General features: G+C 52.1%; 1 protein-coding gene across 2 annotated transcripts; it reads right to left on the bottom strand.

The window, feature by feature from the left end:
* Window positions 1–4,144: 4,144 nt before the first annotated feature.
* Window positions 4,145–19,352, bottom strand: HAPLN3 (hyaluronan and proteoglycan link protein 3). Of its 2 annotated transcripts, none has more exons than XM_075557847.1 (5): window positions 19,037–19,352; window positions 13,418–13,606; window positions 8,286–8,654; window positions 6,249–6,551; window positions 4,145–5,456 (listed from the first exon to the last, which is right to left on the bottom strand). In XM_075557847.1, exons 2-5 carry the CDS (start codon window positions 13,545–13,547, stop codon window positions 5,170–5,172), a joined length of 1,089 nt encoding a protein of 362 aa, XP_075413962.1. In that variant the 5' UTR covers window positions 13,548–13,606; window positions 19,037–19,352; the 3' UTR covers window positions 4,145–5,169. The 2 variants fall into 2 exon arrangements, with proteins under 2 accessions (XP_075413962.1, XP_075413961.1); XM_075557846.1 differs by having other exon boundaries at window positions 19,056–19,351.
* Between the last annotated feature and the right edge of the window lie 1,572 nt (window positions 19,353–20,924).

Raw genomic sequence — 20,924 nt, 5'->3', positions numbered from 1 at the left:
TCTCTTTCCTTTCTTTTCATTTAAGGAGAAGGCAGCCAGGGCCCACGGTCTGCTGAAGGGCTCTTAGCAAGCATCACAGTGGACACTGGTTTGGCTCCCATGGCCCGACCGTGGTGTGGGTCCCATCGCTCATGGAGAGCCTGATGCCGCCACCCCAGCCGCTGGTGTGTTTTCACAAGGGTGCAGTTGTGTCTGATGGTTCCACTTTTAAACAGTGTGGGCACGTGTGTGTGTGTGTGTGTGTGTGTGTGTGTGTGTGTGGTTCAGGGCAATGTACGCGTATGTCTGAGTGCACTGGATGTTACGGATCACGTGAGTGACACGTCAATCGTGGGCACTGTGTGTGTGTATTTGCAAATGGACACACTGTCCAAGGGCCACTCGAGGGAGGCAGCTGGTCACTTTACACACTGGGCTCACATGGGAGGATTCAAAGGTAAAAGGCAAAGCCAAGTTCGATAAGTTGTTGTTGCTAGGTGCTGGTTCTGACCCGTAGCTACCCTATGCACAACAGAACGAGACACTGCCCAGTTCCATGTCGTCCTCACAATTGTTCCTATGCTTTAGCCCATCGTTGCAGCCACTGTGTCCATCCATCTTGTCATGGGCCTTCCTCTTTCATACTGCCCCTCTACCAAGCTTGGTGTCCACCTCTAGGGTCTGGTCTCTAGTTTGGTAAGAGAAGAGGAAAAATGAAATAAAATGCTGCAGATGGTCTGGGCACCCTGAATCCTGTTTACAGAGTGTTGGGGCAAACTGACTCATGGGCCACTAGCAGAGATCTGGGCAGCTGAGGTAGTTAGCTTATTGTGCCAACCTGGCCGATAAACACATGTGGGGTCAATTGAAGGGCGGAGGGATAAATGGCTAGGTGAGCCTCGCCTTTCTAGTTCTCAGGTCTCTTGCTCTCTGATGGTCGCACCAGGGTGCAGCTGCCTTAGCCTGTTCCCTGCTTCAGCTGGCAAGGCTCACTTCCTGCAAGACATTCCTGAGAAGCCACATGGACCTACCTTGATGCAGCCCTGGGTGCTGGAGCAACCATGTGGAGACCCCTGCCAGCATTGAGATGCTTACACATTCACTGACTCGGCTTCTTCCACCAGTCGGCATCATTGTGTGTGTCTTGTGAGATGGAGGAGGACTTTGTGGATTGGTGTTGGACATATATGAGTTAATGTTGGACTTGTGGGCTTGGGTAGCACTGGATTGGGATGTTTTCTAGATGTGCACTTAACCTTCATATAAAACTCTCCCTTATACATGGGTTTCTGTGGATTTGCTTCCCTAAAGTCCACAGACTGACACAGCAGTTCTCACGTTGGCTGCAGCAGGCCAGCAAATGGATTTGCATCGTTTTCCTACATCTCCAACAAGCACAGAGTTGGGCTGTGGAGCAGACGGTTCTGGCTGTTCTTCCACCTTGTTAACCCCCGCCCACCAGGTCCTCAACACACCACGCCGTCTTTACCGATGGTCGATTATTTGGCCAGTGCAAGCCGGTATCTTTTGGGGTATGTGTGTATGAATGCTTGAGTCTCTATTGGTGACTATGTACATGTACAATGATCATATACAGCCCTGGAAAGTGGGCAAAAGTAGAAGGTTTAGCCACAGTCATATGCCCCAAATCAAAACCAGCCCCACTGCCATGTGGTTGATTCTGATGCATAGTGACCCTGCATAGAGTTTCCAAGACACCAAATCTTCAGAGGAGCAGACAGCCTCATCTTTCTCTTAAAGCAACTGGTAGGTTTGACCCTCCAACATCACAGTCAGCAACCCAATATCCAATAGTCCTATAGTTCCGAAAAACAAAACCAGTTACCATGGAATTGCCTCATGGTGGCCCCTTGTGTGCAAAATAGAACTGGGCTCCAAGCTGGGCCTGGCTCAGTACTTCTTCTCACAAAGGGCTCATGGAAGATCTGGGTGCTATAACAATGTGTGCTGAAGAAATCACATGGTGCCCAGTTATCAGAAAGAGTAGTGCCTAGGGTCGTAAAGGCTTGTCTTAAAGCAAGCAGCCATCTAAATGCAGCGTCAGCTAGGCAGGGTGCAGGGTAGCAATGATGAAACGTATAACTTTCCTTTAGTTCTTAAATACTTCCTCCCCACCACTATCATGATCCCAATTCTACCTTGCAAATCTGGCTAGACCAGAGGATGTACATTGGTACAGATAGCAACTAGAAACACAGGGAATCCAGGGCAGATGACTCCTTCAGGACCAGTGGTGAGAGTGGTGATGCTTGGAGGGTGGAGGGAATGTGGGGTAGAAAGGGGGAACTGATTACAGGAATCTACATATAGCCTCCTCCCTGGGGGAGGGACAGCAGAGAAGAGGGCAGGGGGAGATGTCAGACAGTCTAATATATGACAAAATAATAATAATATATGAATGATGAAGGGTTGATGAGGTAGGGGAGAGTAGGGAGGGGGAAAATGAGCAGCAGATATTAAGGGCTCAAGTAGAAGGCAAATGTTTTGAGAATGATGATGGCAACAAATGTACATATGTTCTTGACACAATGGATGATTATATGGATTGTGATAAGAAGTGTACGAGCCCCCAATAAATTGATTAAAAAATAAAGTGAAAATAGAAAAAAAAATACTAACCAACAATAAAATAAATAAATAAATGCAGCGTCAGCTTAGCACACTAGATCACTGTGATCAAAGGATAATTAATAATAAAATCCATGATCAAAAGCAGTTGTTTTAGAGCTTAAAAAAATCTAAGCATTCCAATATCCCGGCGTGGAGTAGGGAACCAGTGGAGAGGTCTGGGAGGCTGGCCCCAGCACCATAAATTAAGTGGATGCCTGCCCCTCCCCAAAAAAGAATTTGTTCCAAAGGACGACATTGACTCTGCAGCTCCGGGAGATGGACATATCTGATCAGAGCACACGGGAGCAGATGAAGGGGGAGGAGGAGAGAGTGGAGCACAGCCTGGCCCACCAGGCCATGAGGATGATGTTCCTGAGTAGAGCAGCCAGTCCACAGAGAGAACAACATGGCTGGCCCCACTATAAGAAATGATGCCCCTCAGTGACTAAGGGCAATACAGGGGACTGCACCGGAGACACTGTGTGGGAATTGCACCTGACCTGATCCCACCACACCGAGGCAAAGCACTGGGGGAGTGCAGCGGAACAGCAAGGGAATGGAGTGGCAAGGTCCCCAGGGAATGCTGAAAGTGGACTTTGGGGCCAGGGCGTGGTGCCCCAACAGACTGGACTGGAAAACGCTCCTAAGGGCTAGCAAACAATCCCTGAACTAAAAAAAAAAAAAAAAAAATCTAAGCATTCAGTTTGCAGAAGGCTGTGGATAACAGTGAAAGCCCAAAATCCATTGACAGGGCCCCACGTAGATGAAGCTCCACTGAATTCCATCAGTCCATTGACCGAAGATGTGAACAGTCTTATACTCAGACAGACTGCACTGGAAAGTGGATTAGTATAGATCGTAATCTGTAGTAATCAGATAGGTTAGAATTTAACATCCACCGCTTGTTTGCCACTTTGACTCATTTTTAACTATCTAGTTTTCACTATTTCTGCTTTCTTTGGGATTGAGGTTTTTCTGTAGTTTGCTGTTGGGATAATTTTTGAATGATTTTTCTCTTTATGTAAAATCTAAGCTAGGTTAATCTGTAGAGACAGTAACTAGATTAATCATTCTTTAGGGTTATGGCAGGGGGCAGTTGGGGGAAATGAAGAGCTAGTAATAATGGACACAGAATGAAAAAAAATAGTTCTAAAATTGACCATGGCGATGAATGCACAACTCTTGAACATATTAGAACCACTGAATGTATGGCACACGGAGTAAATGTCAGCAAAACTGTGAAAGAAAGAACTGTGCTTCGTGGGACGTTCAAGGCCATGGCCTACTGGAAACCGATTGCAGGCCTTTCTTCCGAGGTGCCCCTGGGGGATTGGAGCCCTCAGCCTTTCAGAAGTGCCCCTGGGGGTTGGAGCCCTCAGCCTTTCAGAGGTGCCTCTGGGGGTTGGAGCCCTCAGCCTTTCAGATGGTGGTACAGCTCATTGCTGTCTCCGCCACACCGCTCCGGGACTCCTGGGCCTGATCTCCTGTCATAGCCACACAGTGAAGAGATACAAAGCAAGCTACACTGCCGTGGCCTCGTCAGCATGAGAGAACTTTATTCCCAAACAGGATTGCATCCACAGCCATGGGAATTAGGATTCCAACGTTGTCTGGGGGGTGGACCACCCTATGGAGTTTGGAAGGGAACTGCCCCCATCGAGCTGACTGGCCAGACCCAGAGGAGACACGGGAGAAAGGGATCACAGCACCATGTATTGTCCAAAGAAAATACACACACCTGAGGGACACTCCCCAAATGGGGGAAAGTGAGAACAAACACAGGCTCTTTGGAACCGAGACAGGAGGGGAGAGGGGAAGGGCAGAGCTGGATTCCAAGTGGAAGCTGAGGGACTCCCTGTCGCCTGTGGTCTCTAGGGGCTGTTGTGAGGGGTAGGAAGCTGCAAGGTCAAAGATCACTCTAGAGCCCACGGCCCAAGAAGCCCCTCCTTCCTCCAAGCCAAGGCTAAAACCACTGTGTGAGAGGCAGGGCCAAGGTTTACCCTCCCCTCGCCCATACTCCCTGAGGCACCCTGGACAGGCCACGGCCCCCTCTGAGTAACACTGCCCCGTGGCAAGGAAAGGGCCAGATTGTATGACGATCAAGTAAACCAGATGCCCTGTCATCAAGTCTGATACACGGCGGCCCTACACAGGGTTTCTGAGGCTGTAAATCTTTACAAGAGCAGATAGCCTCATTGTGCTTCCTTGGAGCGGCTGGTGGGTTTGAACCACCAACCTCTCAGGTAGCAGGACAACACTTACCCGACACTGCTACTCCTTTCAATGATGAGAGGAGCTTTCTGAAAAGCCCACAAATGTCCAGTATCCTAGGGGAGGAACAGGCAGACCCCTGTCAGGGGAGAGACTTGGAGGTATGCACAGAGCAGAGTGAGGGTTTGGGTTCTTCTGGGTTTACAAAAATATACTTACAAAAATGTCTTTAAGTTGCAAAGTATATAAACAACATTAAAACAGCCCTAACACTCCAGGGAAAATGAGCCGCTCAATAAATCCCCAGCTGGTGAGGGAACAGGCAGAGACAGGTTGGTGACCCAGCATCTAGCGCTGGCGGTAGCAGTAGACCCCATACTTGCGGCTATGGGGGTCTGGGAAGCCAAAGCCTCGGACGCCAGACTCAGGGGACCCGCAGTTGGGGCGGGGGTGGGCCACCGGGTAGCGGACGCTGCCATCTGCCAGCCAGCCAGCATCACAGCGGTCCAGACCCTGGAACTTCCAGGCAGCAAAGAGCTGGCCCACCTTGGCGATCTGGGCCCCGTCCTGCTGGCAGGCTGCCCTGGCCTCTGTCAGGGTCAGCTTCTCAGGGTGCTCCAAGTAGTACACCCGTCCTGCGGAGAAAGGGGGCGGGAGTGCCAAGTGGTCAGAGGGCCCATCCAAATGCCACCCACTAGCCTCCTGTGACCTGACCGCTGCTTGGGTCAGGGAGCCCCCAGGCTGCGGGCTGGCGCAGTGGATGCTCTGAGGATGCCTTGCCAGGCAGGCACTGCCCCTTTCTGAGAGCTCCGGCCCACCCACCACAGGGCTGGGACCCCTCACTTGTGTCTGACCCCCCCTGACCACACTCCATCTGCACTGGCGATGAGCCCAGTTGAGTGCGCAGCTACGCGCGGACAGCTCGCTGGTTTGAGCACACCCAGAGGCGCCTGGAAAGCCAGGCCTGGCGACCTGCTGCCTCTCCAATCTTCCAAGACCAAACCCACTGCGGTCAAGGCCGTTCTGCAGCACGGCAGCAGATTTCCTCACTGAGGCTCTCTGGGAGCAAGATTGCCATCTGATCGCGCTCTCCTGAGGAGAGGCTGGTGGGCTGGAACCACTGACCTTGTGGTCAGCAACCCAATGCCTCATCCACAACACCCCCCAGGGATCCACTTGGGAGGACAGACGGACTTCTTTGTGCTGACCCTGAGCCTCCTGCAGGTCCCGGCACACAATAGGCACTGGGGAATGTCCGGTGGGTGAATGAGCCAAAGACCATCATGAAGTATCTGCAGCAAAGCACTCAACGCTCAGACAGCATCACTGCCAGGCCCACCTGCTGCTCCAGGCCGTGGCGCGGCCCAGAAGCTGCCCTGTGCAGGTCCCAGGTCACCACCAGCCCGGTGCCCAGCCCCTGCACTCACCCTTCAGGGCAGCGGCGAAGCAGAATGCATCGTAGCGGCGTAGGAGCCGATGGCGCTGGCCATAGCTGCGCACGCCGGGGGCCAAGCCCAGGCCACCGCAAGGCTGCCGGGGCAGCATGATGGGGTACTGCACCGAGGCGTCCTGCAGCCAACCCGCGTTGCACCAGTCCAGGCCCTCCTCCCAGGCCTGGAAGAGCTGCTCAAAGGAGGCCAGGCCTGCATCCTGCTCCTCACAGGCTCTCTGGGCCTCCAGGAAGTTGAGCTGGTAGCGCCCCTGTGGGGGCTGGTAGGGAAAAACCACACCTGGGAGAGGACCAGAGGAGCTTAGAGGGGTGGGCAGGGAGACCCCAACGCCCCCTACCTCCTCTAGGTATGTACCCTTCCATATCTCTCTCTTTCTAATACACACACACACATACACGCAGTCCCTCGGTAAACCTGCACATTCCTGTCCCTTCTCGGAGTGCCCCACATCCAAGCCAGAGGCCGCATCTGCTTTGCCCCCGCTGCTAGAAGTAGGCTGGGAAATACTCAGAAACATTTATTCCATTTATAAGGGGAGGCGTTCATCCTCTGGCTGATGTCCCGACCCGTGGGCTCTCGCCAGGACCCAGCGAGGGGTGCTCTTATCGGTCTGGCAGCAGCTCCCTCTCCGTGTGCAAGACCAGGGTGTCCATGTTAGCACAAGGGTGGAAGCTTCTCTGGGGCCTGCAAGAAACTTCGCCCTGCAGCTGGTGATTGTGGGGGGAAGGAGAGGCTCTAGAACAGTGGTTCTCAACCTGGGGGTCCCAACCCCCTTGGGTGGGTCACATGACCGTTTCACAGGGGCCGCTAATTCATAAGAATAGCAAAATGACAGTTATGAAGTGGCAACAAAAATGATTTTATAGTTAGGGGTCACTACAACAAGAGGAACTATATGAAAGGGTCACAGCATGAGGAAGGCTGAGAACCACTGCTCTAGAAGCTATGGGGAGTGGGGAGCTGACCCAGGCCTTGAAGTCATAGAGAAACCAAAAGGAAGCCAAGGTCATCGAGCTCCTGAGCCAGGGGACTCCCTCCTACTGGCCAGGGTCAGCTAGGAGCACGGGCACCCGCTCAAAACTCACTGCTCCTGGTTGACATTTCCCTACAATTCACAAAGAGATAAACTTTGGATAAGTAAAACGTTTTGAACTCGGCCATTTATAGAGCTAGCTACTGGAAGGCCACCTGACTCTCGTCTTCTCTGAGGGGAAAAAAAGGAGGAATTGCTTTTAGATCCCGTTTCACATGTGAGAACTGAGGCGTCCAAAGGTCAGAGCATCTGCCCAGGTACCACAGCGAGGACAGATAAAATTCCAAACCCACTGTCATCAAGGTGATTCTTGTGGCCACGCGATGGGACAGAGTAGAACTGCCCCATAGAGTTTCTAAAACCACAAGGCTTTATGGGAGTGGACAGCTTTCTTGCGGAGCAGCTGGTGAATTTGAACCGTAGACCTTGCAGTTAGCAGCCTAAAGCCTAACCCACTGTGCCACCAGGGCTCCTGAAGGGAGAAGAAAGATGGGTTCCACCCTGGGTCATCTGACCCCTGAGGTTTCAGCTTTGTCCCTGGCCTCTCCCACAGATAGGAGACAGGAAAAGGCACAGTTCCGCCGAGGGACAGAGAAGGAGAAGCCACTGAGAAACTTCAAAGGGGAGCCCATGGACAAGCTCTGGTTCGCAGGATCTGGCTGGTTTGGGGAGTGCCACGTTTTCTAAAACACAAGCGATTGTTACATGAAATATTGGGAAATCTGTCAGCACTAAACCCACGTTCCGGAGAAGCATCGCTGGCTGAAAGCAGGCTCACCAACGTGCCCACTCCCACGGCTCCCCATCATCCCCGAGCAGCCCTCTTGCAGCAAACCCTGCTGGAGGCTGCCCGCTGCTGTCTGTGAGGCTAGCTCCCTCTCTGGGTGGGATTAGGAGGAGAGGAGTGGAGTGAAGCAGGTTCAGCCCCTCACCCCCAACCCCCACCCCCAGCCCTGGTGGCTGGTCCCAGTAGCTCTCACCCCGCAGCTCCAGCTGCACCAGGCTGCTCTCATCCTCCAGTCCATCGATGACCTCGCAGCGGTAGCGCCCCGAGTCCTCCAGCCGCAGCGCCCGGATCTCCAGCGAGACTTCCCGCTGCCCACCCTGCCGTAGGTGCACCCGGCCTTGGAAGTCCCCAAAGGAGCGGTGCCTCTGCCCAATGGCCACCAGCACGTCCTGCTCCAGAGCCCCGTCCTCCGACAGCTTCCACCACTTGATGCGCACAGGCCTCCGGGAGGCCAGGGCTGGCTCATAATGGTAGTGACAGGGCAGGGTCACATTGGCCCCTCGGTGAGTGAACAGGGTTTCCTGGGGCGTCTCCACCACCAGCTTCACACCATTAAAGAGACCTGCAGGGAGAGAGAGGATGGGTGCTGAGGGGGAGCAGAACCCAGCCCCCAGCGTCATGCCTAGCTCCATCCAGGCTCAGGTAGTGCAGATTGCAGTTATGCACCCCTCCCAGAACCCATCCCCTCTGCAATGTGACTCTCTAGCTCCTCCCACCAACCAACCAATGGGATTTATCCCCTGCCCTCCCCCTACCCTTCTGGGCAGCCTTGCCACTTCCTTTGACCATCTGAATGTGGTACAACGGGGCACCTGTTCTGAACCTAGACCTCAGAACCTTGTCAGCCATGAGCTAGATCTGGAGGATGAAGGACCAGCCTAGACATGCTATCCCCTAGCTGAACTACCAACTGCCTGCAAGTCCACGAATGAGCAACCCAAAAGCCACCCAGCTGAGCCCCTCCCCCAGCCCCCAATATTGTGAGCTAAGTGAATGGCTATTGACTTACGTTATTAAGCTTACGGATGGTTTGTGGCAAACTAAATGATAGTTTGGTAGTTCCTCAAAAAGTTAAACATATGTCACAATAAGCTGCCATCTAGCAGGGAAGCAACAAAACCCACGTGGAACAAGCACACCATCCTGCGTGATCATGAGGTATCGAGGAGAGTAGGTATCAGAAGTTCAAAAACAAGTAATTAAATTGACCTGAAGGAGTGTAAACAAGGTGCAGACCCAAAACCCACCTGGAAGATAATATGGGACAGTCCCTCACAGAAGGGCCACATGGAAGAGATGATATATCCAGGGTGCAGGATAGCACCGAGTAATCACATAACTATGCACTAGTTCTTTAATATTTCCTCCCCTTACTATTTTTTAAATCATTTTATTGAGGGCTCATAAAACTCTTATCACAATCCATGTGTCAAGCACATTTGTACATTTGTTGCCATCATCATTCTCAAAATATTTACTCTCTACTTGAGCCCTTGGTATCAGCTCATTTTCCCCTCCCTCCCTCATGAGTCCATGATAATTTATAAATTATTGTTTTGTCATGTCTTACAGTGTCCGATGTCTCCCTTCACCCACTTTTCTGTTGTCTGTCCCCCAGGGAGGAGTTTATATGTAGATCCTTGTAATCAGTTCCCCCTTTTTATCCCACCTTCCCTCCACCCTCCCGGTATTCGCCACTCTCACCACTGGTCCTGAGGGCTTCATCTGTCCTGGATTCCCTGTGTTTCCAGTTCCTATCTGTGCCAGTGTACATTCTCCAGTCCAGCCGGATTTGTAAGGTCAAATTGGGATCATGATAGTGGGGGTGGGTGGGAGGGGAGGAAGCATTTAAGAACTAGAGGAATATTGTTTCTTTCATCGTTGCTACACTGCACCCTGACTGGTTTGTCTCCTTCCCACAACCCTTCTGTAAGGGCATGCCCAGTTGCCTACAGATAGGTTTTGGGTCCCCACTCTGCACTCCCCCTCATTCACAATGATATGATGTTTTGTTCTGATGATGCCTGATACCCGATCCCATCAACACCTCATGATCACACAGGCTGTTGTGCTTCTACCATGTGGGTTTTATTGCTTCTCAGCTAGATGGCCATGTGTTTATCTTCAAGTCTTTAAGATCCCAGACACTATATCTTTTTTTTTTCAGACACTATATAGCTTCTGATAGCCGGGCACCATCAGCTTTCTTCACCACATTTGCTTATGCACCTGGTTTGTCTTCAGCGATTGTGTCAGGAAGGTGAGCATCATGGAATGCCAGTTTAATAGAACAAAGTGTTCTTGCATTGGGGGAGTACTTGAGTGGAGGTCCAATGTCCATCTGATACCTTAATACTAAACCTATACATATATGCACATAGATCTGTTTCCCCATCCTCACATATAAATATATTTACATATGTACATGCCTTTATTTAGACCTCTATAAATGCCCTTTGCCTCCTAGTTCTTTTCTCTAGTTCCTTTTACTTTCCTCCTGTCCCACTATCATGTTCAGCCTTCATTTTGGTTTCAGTAATTCCTCTCAGTTACACTGCCCTTGATCAAGTCCTACCTGGCCTATTACACCCTCCTCACCACCGATTTTGGATCACTTGTTGTTCCCTTGTCCCTGGTTTATTAATACCACTTCCTTTCCCCCACCTCCCCCTCTCCTATGCCCCCCCCCCCGGAACCATGGGTCCCATTGTTTTCTCCTCCAGATTGCTTTTCCTGCCTATCTTATCTAGATAGACAGATAGACCTGTAGAGACAATAATATGCACCAAAAACAAGACAGAGCAAAACAAAGCAACAAAAGAAAACAACAACAAACACAATGACACAAAGAAAGAAAAGCCTGTCAATAGTTCAAGGTCTGTTTGCTGACCTTTAGGGGTGTTTTCCAGTTGAGTCTGATGGGGTACCACACCCTGGCCCCAAAGTCTATTTTTGGTACTCTCTCAGGACTTCCTTGCTCTGCTCCCCTTACTGTTCTGTTGCACACCCTTAGTGTTTTGCCTCGGTGGGGGGGGGGGGGATCAGATAGGGTGCAGTTCCCACACCGTGTCTCCAGTGTTGTCCCCTGTAGGGCTATGGGTCAGTGAGGGATGTTATGTCTCATAGTGGGGCCGGCCATATGGTCCTCTCTGTGCATTGGCTGCTCTGAGCAGGGATATCATCCTCAAGGCTTGGTGGGCCAGGATGTGCTCCACTCTCTCTTCCTCCCCCTTCATTTTCTCCCGTGATCTCTGATCAGATATGTCCCTCTCCCCTAGCTGCAGCTTCAGTGCTGTCCTCTGAAGTGAATTTTTCTGGGGGGAAGGACAGCTGTCTGCATAGTTGGTATTGGGGTCAGTCCCTCAGACTTCTCTTCTGGTTCCCTGCTTCGTGCTGGTGTGTTGCAGCCACATGTTGGAGCACTGGGTTGACGTCTGCCTCCCACTACTATTATGGTCTTAGTTTCACCTCATTGATCTTGTTAGACCTGCGTATGTTCATTTGTGTAAATAAGATCATTCGATACATGCGATCCAAGATAGAAAAACCCTTCAGAAACAGTAATGGGAGTAATAAGTCCCTGAGGGTACAGGAAGGGGGGGGGGAGAGAAGAAGGGGGAATTAATAGCAATGATGACTGTACAGCCCCACTTGAGGGGAATGAATAACAGAATTGTAGGTGAACGGATACACTGAATGGTGTAAGATATAGCAAAATAATAGTAATAATAATATATAAGTTAAAAAAGGGTTACTGGGGGGTGGGAGAGGGAGGGGATAAAGGGGAGCTGCTATCAAAGAGTTCCAGGAGAAAGTAAGTGTTTTGAAACTGATGGTGGCAGCAACTGTACAATTATGCTTGATCGAATTGAATTATGGATGGTTATATAATCTGTAAGAGCTCCCAATTAAATGATTTAAAAATATATGCCACAAATGTTTGATGGTATTATTCACAATAGCCAAGAGGTAGAAACAACAGATACACAAATGGATACCATCGATTCATACACTGTATCAATGTTGAGCCATGGAAAGGAATGAGCAGCTACAACGTGAATGATCCTTAAAACACTGTGCTAAGTGAAATAAACCAGGCCAAAAAAAAACAATAATGAAGATGGATATTGTATCATTCCATTGATATGACATATCCAGAACAGGGAAATTCATAGAGCCAGAAAGTAGATCAGGGGCTGGGCGGGATGGGAACATGGACTGCTTAAGGGTTTTCTCTTGGGGAAGAAAGTGTTCTTGGAACCAGGTAGAGGTGATAATGGCGCAATAACTTACATGTATTAATGCCACTGAACTGTGCATTCAAATATTATGTTATGTTACGTGGCTAGCATTATGTCACGTGAATTTCACACCAGCTGAAAGTTTCACCAGTTTAGGAAGCTAACTGGGTTCTCAGGCAACAACATACAGCTATTGTGTGAGGTTGGCGGCTAGGACAAGCAGTCAAGGCTCGCTAGCCCTGTCACCTTCCCTTCCACCCTGGTTGGGGGGACACACAACATCCACTTCCCTCTCTGGTCCCCTGTGACTCTTCCCAAGCACCTAGTAGCAGCCCTAGGGAAGTAAGGACAAAGCTCCTAGGGGAAACTGTATTACGGGCTCGGGGCAGCAAACACAGGGCCAACAAAAGATCAAGTGGATGGACCAAGGTAGCCTCATCTTTGACTTTCTCTGTGGCTCTCACAAGAACCCCCGTGGCACAGAGGCTCAGCCCTCCGCTGCTAATCAAAGGGTCAGCAGTTCAAGCCTACAGCTGTTCCGTGGGGAAAGCGGTGCAGTCTGCTAGGCTCAAGTTTACAGCCTTGAAGTCCATTGGGGAGAGTTCTACTCTGTCCTACAGACAAGATTGGGGCCAAACTAGACTCAGCAGCAAAGGATTCAAGCCTTGCTCCCAGGGGATGCGCTTGGCTACCAATCAGAGGGTTGGTGGTTCAAATCCACCCAGCAGTGTTGTGGAAGAATGCTCCAGTGACCTGCTTTGTCAGGTTCTAGCCAGTGTGTCCCTCATTTCTTTAAAAAGAAATTGCCAGGACTTTGAGAAAGTATAGAAAGCAAAGGTGATTTTCCTTAAATAAATGTCTCTGGGCCTGAGATAGTAGCAAACTCGAGAGTAACTGAACCATCCCTTTCTATCCCCTTAGAGTGAGGCTGTCCCACGGCTAGGGGCCAGAGGACAAAGGGGTTGCTGACTATGCCCTGCCCGCAGCCCAGCCCAGCCCTGCAGATCACTGCAGAAGGCAGGGGGGGCCTCGGTGGTCCCATGGAACAAGGAGGTGGTCCCATCAAGCCGAAGAGGCTGCCCACCTTCACCATGGCCATGGCCCAGGTCCCAACCAACAGGGATAGTGGAGTAGTAGAAGCCATTATAGAAGGGCAGTCCAGATGCACAGGGTGGCAGCAGCAGCAGCAGCAGGCCCAGGAGCAGCGGGCTCATCCTGTCATGGGGGGCTACAGGGCCAGTGTGTCCTGGGCAAGACAAAGGGCCAGGGCAAGCTGGAAAGAAGAGGGAAATGAGTTGATCAGCACAGCCCACTGGGGAGGCCCAGGACCCTCTACCCCAGGGCCCAGTCTTTCACCCACTCAACAGGCATTTACAGAGACTTGCTACCTGCCAGCCAAGGCCCTGGGTGGCAGGAACGGTGGGCACTCGACAACTAATCAAAAGGTCAGTGGGTCTAACCCACCCGCTAGCACCATGGTAGAAAGGTGTAGGGATCTACTTCCACAAAGATGAAACGAAGGATTCCCAGGGGCTTCCCAGTCCCTGTTTGGCCTTAGCCCTTTACTACGTGCCCTCTGCCCTTCTCAGAACAGAAATGTCAGCAGAGGAGGCCCCCACGCTCACCTGGCAGGCCAGATGGCCAACACACAGGAGACCTGACCTGACAAAGGTACAAGATAGTTGGGCATGTATTCCAGACCCTGCATCTTCCTTTGCTACTTCAGGGGACTTGTACCCTGGATGGACGACCACACCCAGGCTTTCAAGACCCAAGGCACCACACAGCATACTAAGAATATAGACCAGGAGCTCTAAAATCAAAAGTAGCCCACTTAATTGGCATGTCCCATGACACCATGACCCTAAACTGCAGAGCCAAGAAAATAAATCCCAAAAGGTGTGCAGGGGCACACCTAGACCACCATTGAGTATGGAAGGCCCCCTGAAACTACTGCCCTGAGGAAATCTTTACACTTTGAATCAAGGGCAATGTCATCTTTAAAACAAACAGCCGTTTAATTTAATTAGAAAAGAATCGAGCGCCCAGCGCCCTTCGGGAACTCTGTGTGATTAAATTGACAATAACTCTAAAGGTGGAATGCGAAGCCCGCAGGGCAATCAGTCTGCACCCAGAAAAGTGAAACAATTCCAAAAAAGACTTCGAGAATGATGGGACCACTTGAAGAACATCAGCGGTGTACTGATTCGAGGAAAAGTTGGTCAAGGCCAAGGCCAAGTCCCCCAGCTTGAGCTGCCCATTCCATGGTCTTCTCTACATTGAGAACTGCAGCACAGCCTCTTCAATCACCAAAACTGGCCGTCTTTCTCTCCTGGCTCCGCTTTACAATCTTCCTACCCTTCCTTCAAACACTTGGTCCATCTGAATACTGGCTTTCTGTGGGGGATGGAAACCCCCTAAACTGGTTGCACAGTTTCGATCATTCGGGAAGTTGTCCACTTGAGTTTTGTTAAAAATATGATACTAGTGCAGACCTCAAAATCATTATTTCCACCCCACCCACCCCCTTGGCACATAAAGTCTCCCTCTTGTTGAAAGCCCCCAATGAAACTAAGGCACGCGTGTTACTGGCAGAGCTTGCTGGCAGTTGCCCAGTGGCTGTGGAGACATGTTTCAGCATGTTTTGTTTGGAATAAGCCCATAAATGGATGAAGCGGAACCTAGCATCAAGACTTTCTAACTTATCCTATTAGAAACTGTTGAGTTGATCTTCATCCCAAATAAATGAAACATGATGTCGCTGTGCCTAAAGCTGGCATGTCATACTTCTTTCACTAGTTAGTCCCAGCCCATGATGGTTAAGGCTGGGTATCAGCTTAGCTGAGCCATGATTCTCTGTGTGTTAGTCTGGGTTGACTAGAGAAACAAATTCAGACACTTGGGTGTATAAGAAAGAGCTTTATATAAATTGGATATTAAAATTAAAAAATCCCAGCCCAGTCCAGATCAAGTCCGTAAGTCTGATATTAGCCCATATGTCGGATACCAGTCTGTAAAGAGCAGTGGGTGGGAAGTCTGTGGATCCAGTGGTGGTAGAAGCATCTCAACGCTGGCGGGGGTTTCTACTTGGTTTTCCCAGCCCCAGGTCTCTGGCTCCATCAGCATAGTTCCATGTGTCTTGTCAGCAGGGAAACAAAGCAGAGTGTGGATCTGGCCTCCAGCAAGCTCGTTATCTCGAGAGCGCCTTCAAATGAGGTCATCAAGCTGCGACCTGATTGACAGGCTAACTTCCACCCCTTCACTCTTACTAGTCTCAAGTTGACACCGGATTACATAACGACCACACTCTGGCTTGGCAGAGCATTCTCTATCGTGAACTCGGCTTTGAGCAGCAATCGGCAGAAAGGGCATTTCCGTGGGGTTGTGGAAGATCCATGGATGCTCACTGGTTCTGCTTCCCTAGAGAAGCCAATCTAAGACATGGCCCTACTCCCTCTGCTGCCTTCACCCGCATACCCCAAGATGAAAGGGGCCCTGGTGAGTGTAGTAGGTCATGAGTTCTCCTGTCAACTGCAAGGTCAGCGGTTTGAACCCATCAGTTACTCTAGGCCAGTTACTCTAGCACCTTGGACTTCATTTGCGAAGTGACAACACTGGCCAGTCTCCCACAAAGCAACCACGTGAATCTGATTCCCATGGGAATAATATCATTCTGGCTTCTCTGACCGCCAAGCCAATGTATGGCCCCTTTATTTCCAAGCTAAGAAGAACCCTAGCCACCTCAGAGAGAGGGATGGAGTCCAGGGAGCTCCCCTCCCTGCTGGGGGCTAACCCTTCACTAACCCTGAAGTCAGGGAGCCTTGACAGGGGGCAGTGAGGCCAACACAGAAGTGCTTTCCAGCCCTCTCTAAGAGGGTGAAGCCAGAAAGGAGGTCTCCAGGAAAGTTCACTGTTCGGATCCAGGCTCTGCTATCAGAGTGACCCTGCCAAATCATTTGACCTCTCTGAACTGAAATGTCGAGAAAAAAAAAATTTAAGGAGGAAGCTCAGGATCAAAGACAAGCACACCCTGGAATGCTCAGGCCACCGCACAGAGCCGAGTCCTGAGTCTAGGTCAGGAGTGGTAACTCCAGCTCAGTCATGTTATCGCTGTCCCATACAGGGCCACTCCCGCTAAGGGGCGCACAGTGCAGCCTCCACTTCCCCAGTCTAGCCACCCCTCGGTCTGAGGCCCCCCTCCCCCCAAGACCACCACAGACCAACCAGTGAAAAGCTCAGGGCTGTCACTGCAGCAGGAGTGACATATGCACCATTGTCTACTCTTTACGTATAGGGAAATTGAGGTGAAGGGCTTATAGGTGGGTATACCACCTACTCCCCCCCCCACACACACACATACCCAAACAAAACAAACACTTGTCAACTTGGATAAGCCATAATTCTGGGTCTTGTGTACTCTCCATTGTTGTGATCTGATGTAATTAGCCCACGTGTCGTAAATTCTAATCTCTATGTTGCAAATGAGTCCGAATTAAAGGTGATTTTGTTTAAAAGATTAGGTTCTCTCTAGAGTTGACCTCTTTTGAGATAGAAATGAGATTGGACAAGTGACCAGGCAGAGAAGGATCCACTAAGAAAGAAACGCTGGGGTCCCTGGGCTGAGAAAATCCTAGACTCGAGAGAAAATTGATGTCAAAACCCATGGAGCGCCAAGAACTCTGGGCCCACAGATGTTGCAGGTAGACAGGTCACTCCTCCCAAGCTGTGAGCCAATAGGGAGAGCCTCGCCCAGAGCTGATTATCGTCTATTAATTACCTACTGCTGCACTCGCCCTGTTTCTGCTCCAGCAGCCCTAGCTAATTAAGACAGTAGATAAATACTTTTGATGAGCTCAGCGTCACGGTGACCCCCAGGTGTGTCAATACAGAACTGTTGTCAGTGGCTGATTTTTCAGAGCCTTTCTTCTGAGGCAGCCATGGGTGGATTCAAACAGTCAACCTTCTGTTCGTTTAACTGTTTGCTCCACCCAGGGGCCCCTCTTTGATTAGGAACAAAAACTCACTGTCCTTGAGTCAATTCTGACCATAATGACCCTTTTATATAGGTCAGGGTAGAACTCTTCCTGTGAATTTCTGAAACTGTACAGGAGTAGAAAGCCTCATCTTTTTCTCGAGCAGCTGGTAGTGGTCTCGAACTGCTCACCTTGCAGTTAGTAGCCCAACGCTTAACCCGCTATACCACCAAGGTGCCTCTTTAGTAAATTAAAAATAAACTAATTAAAACCTCCTTGCCATCGATGTCGACCCATAGTGTCCCCATAGGACAGAGTAAAACTGTCCCTGTGAGTTTCCAAGACTAACTCTTGACAGAAGGATGCCTTTCCAGCGGAGCGGCTGATGGTTATGAACTGCTGACCTCATGGTAACCATGCCACCATAGGTGGAGGTTAAAGAAAATTACAGGCTCCTATCAGTTTTGGGTCCAACAGCTTTTGGTAAACCAGAGTGTTCTAATGTCACCCCGCCAACCCAGTACACCCCTCTCATTCCCAATTCACCCTCTCCCTAAGATTCTTATGGGGAAGGTCATATGCCCTTCACCCATGGTCCGGCTATTGAGAAAGTGGGTGGCCCGTGGCCCCGTCTGGAGACGCTCACCTGTCAGCAACTCCTCCCTTTGGATCCAGTCACCACTTGCCCTAGGTCCCCTCTCCACACCATGACTGTGAGTCACGTGCTAACTTCAAGGGGAGGTGGGTGCCTCCAGCCGCCCAGGCTCACTTTGTCCCGGCGACACCACGTGTGCAAGTCCCTCGGGCACCAGCAGAGGGAAGCGTCTCCCTCCAGATCCCGTCGCCGGGCTCTTAGAGAGGAATTTGACACCAGGGGCCCTAGTTGAGACCAGGCATCGGCAAGCCTTTGAAACCAGCGGGCCCCCAAGTAGGGCATGTGGAAGCCTTCTGTGTTTCCAATCATCATTCCCGGCCACAGCCCGTGCAGGGCCGCGAAGAGGCCCGGGCGACTCCCGGGCTCTGCCAGGGGTCAGCGTACGGGTCAGTGGCTGCCCAAGGCCACCCAGCGAGTTGGTAGCAAGGTTGGGTCCAAGTGTCCCGCACTGCTTTCTGCTGGGCCGTTCATGAACTCCAAATTCCCCCCTGAGCGACTCCGTCTCCCAACCTGGGCTTTATCCTCAGAGGCTATGACCAGGGCGGGGCCCCTCAGTGAGCCAAGGCCTGGAACCGACTGGCATCCTTTCGCGGTGGCCTTAGGGCGGCCAGAGCTGGCCCCAGCAAGGCAGGGAGGGTGCAGATCCGCCTGCCAGCCGGCCCTCCCAGGGCTCCCTCTGTCCTCACTCCAGGGCGCTTCGGGAAATGCCAGGGGCCAGAGCCCCCGCAAAGCTGGAGGGTGCAGCACCCATGGGGGGGGGGGTCGGGATGGGAAGAAGCCAGACGGCCGCCGTCGGGAAGGTGGGCGCTGAGCGGGATCTCGGCGACCAGCGTGCGCCCGGGACGTGCCTCTCCACAGCGCGCCCGCAGATCCTGTGCCAGTACGCCCGCACCTCGGCGCACCCCTGCGCCGCGGCGAGCACTGCCAGCTCCGCTGGGCACCCAGGGTCCTGAACACTTCCCCAGCTCTCAGTCCCTAACGCTGGAGCTCCCTAGCAGCGGGCGCGGAGGGGTTTGGGCTCAGGGGACCCCCAATGGGGAGGAAAGACCGGATGAGAGATGCCCAGTGAGCCTACCTCGCAGAGAGCCACCTACCGTCCGCGGAGGCCCCTAGGTCGATCCAGAGCTCGGGTCAGGCGACTAGCGGATTTATGGGGGTCTTGAAGGGCCAGAAAGGAAGCCGCCTGACAAACACCCCCACCCCCACGCTCCCGCCAGGCCAGCCCCTTAAAGGAACACAGGCTCCATTCGCTCCCAAGGGCTGGGTCCGGAGTTGATACAGCAGTGGGCAGTCTCCAGACTCAGCGAGGGGCCCCCCAACCACTGTGGGGCAGGAAGTGAGGTGGGGGGCAGCGTTAGCACGCCCTGGTCCACCAGAAACAGTGGGACTGACAGGAATACGCCTTCTCTAGAGCTCCGCAGGTGCAGCCCAGGGAGCTGCAGGCTCACCACTTGGCTGCCCCCAGCTGGAAGGGGCATGGGGGTGGGTTCTAGAACACCAGCCGCTCCCCAGCTAGCCCGACTGCCTCGTGCTCAGTAAGTGTAGCTGGAACCACTGGCCTTGGGAAGAAGCACATCCACCAGCCAGGCTGGTTGCTCAGGGGCCCTTTCTTTCTTGCCCAAACTAATGGGGACCCCAGCCTGGGCAGCCACGCTGTTCATCAGAAGACAAACCTAGGAAGGATAGGGTGTCTTTCCGAACACACATCGTACACGTGTGTGCGCACACGCATGTACATCAATGCTGTGGGATCTACCCCTAGGAGTGGACGTGTGTAGCCGAGTGGTACTGCCGTCACAGGGCTTCCAGGGCTGTGGCCTTTCAGGAACTGGGTACCGGCCTTCTTCAGAGGTACCGCTCCGTCGGTAGGTTCAAACGACCAACCCCCTTCAATTAGTCATCAAACTGTCGGTATCACGCAGGGAGAGAAACCTTGTGTTTGTGCATGCATGTGGGTGGGTGTGCACGCGCAAACTGGGTGCAAATAACAGCAGAGTAAATGCCAGTCTTGGCAGGAAACACCGGCCGGGACCCCGCCACAGGGAAGAGGGGGACAGCACACGAACCCAGCAGGCAAAGTCTGCTTGCTCCTCCGATGGGGAAGGGAGGAAGGCCAGTGGGAAGGGACTCGGCCCAGCTAGACCAGGGGTCGCCTCCTGTAACTTCGTGTGCATTCTCCTGTGACCCCCCAGGCCATGGAGCACCCCACTGTTCTCACTTAGAGGGAGCCAAGGGAGGCCTGGGGAGGATGTTGAGCCGAAGGTTCTGAGCCCCATCATTCTACTGCATTCAAATCAGGAGCTAAAGGGACCCTAAAGTCCAGCACTGCCCACCACAAAGACGGGCGTGGCTACCGCAGGACATTGCTCACCAGCAGCTCGACTGTCCGCAAAGACTCTCGGGACAGCGGTCAGAATTCAAAGGCAAAGACGTGGAGGTGATAATAAAAGGCCCTGTCCAGCAAAGCAATCAGGAGTTGTGAGGTGGTCAAAGAGACCCAGTGGGACTTTCTGAAAGGCCAGGCCTGACCGACTCTCTAAGACTGCAAAGGTTAAGAGGAATGGACGGACAGATGGCTTTAGGATTCTGGCCTCACGCTGGCTGAGTCTCCCGGCCAAGCTGTGGCCACTGGGCACCATCCAGAAAGACCACTGGTCTAATGAGACAGCTCTACAATCTGGGCCAGCTGAAGTTCAGGCCTGCCTCCCTGAGGCTCTCGCAGCTCCTAGGTTCCAGCAAGGCCCAAGCTAGTTAGAGGGGGGCAGAGCCCTCCTGGAGAGCCCAGTAACCACCCAAGACTGGTGCTGAGGCTCAGGGTGAGCACAGACACAGACTGAGACCCCTTCCTCTCATTGCCAAGGCCTGTGCTTTATATGCGATGCTGCCCCGCTGAGAAACCCTGGCCCCAGACTCCAGGTTTCCCTGCCAGGCGCCAGCAAATCCTCATTGCCTGCGGCCACTGG

This window comes from Tenrec ecaudatus, chromosome 9 (genome assembly GCF_050624435.1).
Source record: "Tenrec ecaudatus isolate mTenEca1 chromosome 9, mTenEca1.hap1, whole genome shotgun sequence".
NCBI classification, from domain to species: domain Eukaryota; kingdom Metazoa; phylum Chordata; class Mammalia; order Afrosoricida; family Tenrecidae; genus Tenrec; species Tenrec ecaudatus.
Note: the sequence above shows the minus strand (reverse complement) of the source record. Positions and strands in the feature narration are given on the sequence as shown.

Coding starts and splice junctions, on each gene's coding strand:
- HAPLN3 (XM_075557847.1), bottom strand. CDS start 13,547: ATGAGCCCGCTGCTCCTGGGCCTGCTGCTGCTGCTGCTGCCACCCTGT. Junction 8,655..13,417: donor GGGCCATGGCCATGGTGAAG/GTGGGCAGCCTC, acceptor CTCTCCCTGCAG/GTCTCTTTAATGGTGTGAAG. Junction 6,552..8,285: donor GGTGCAGCTGGAGCTGCGGG/GTGAGAGCTACT, acceptor GTCCTCTCCCAG/GTGTGGTTTTTCCCTACCAG.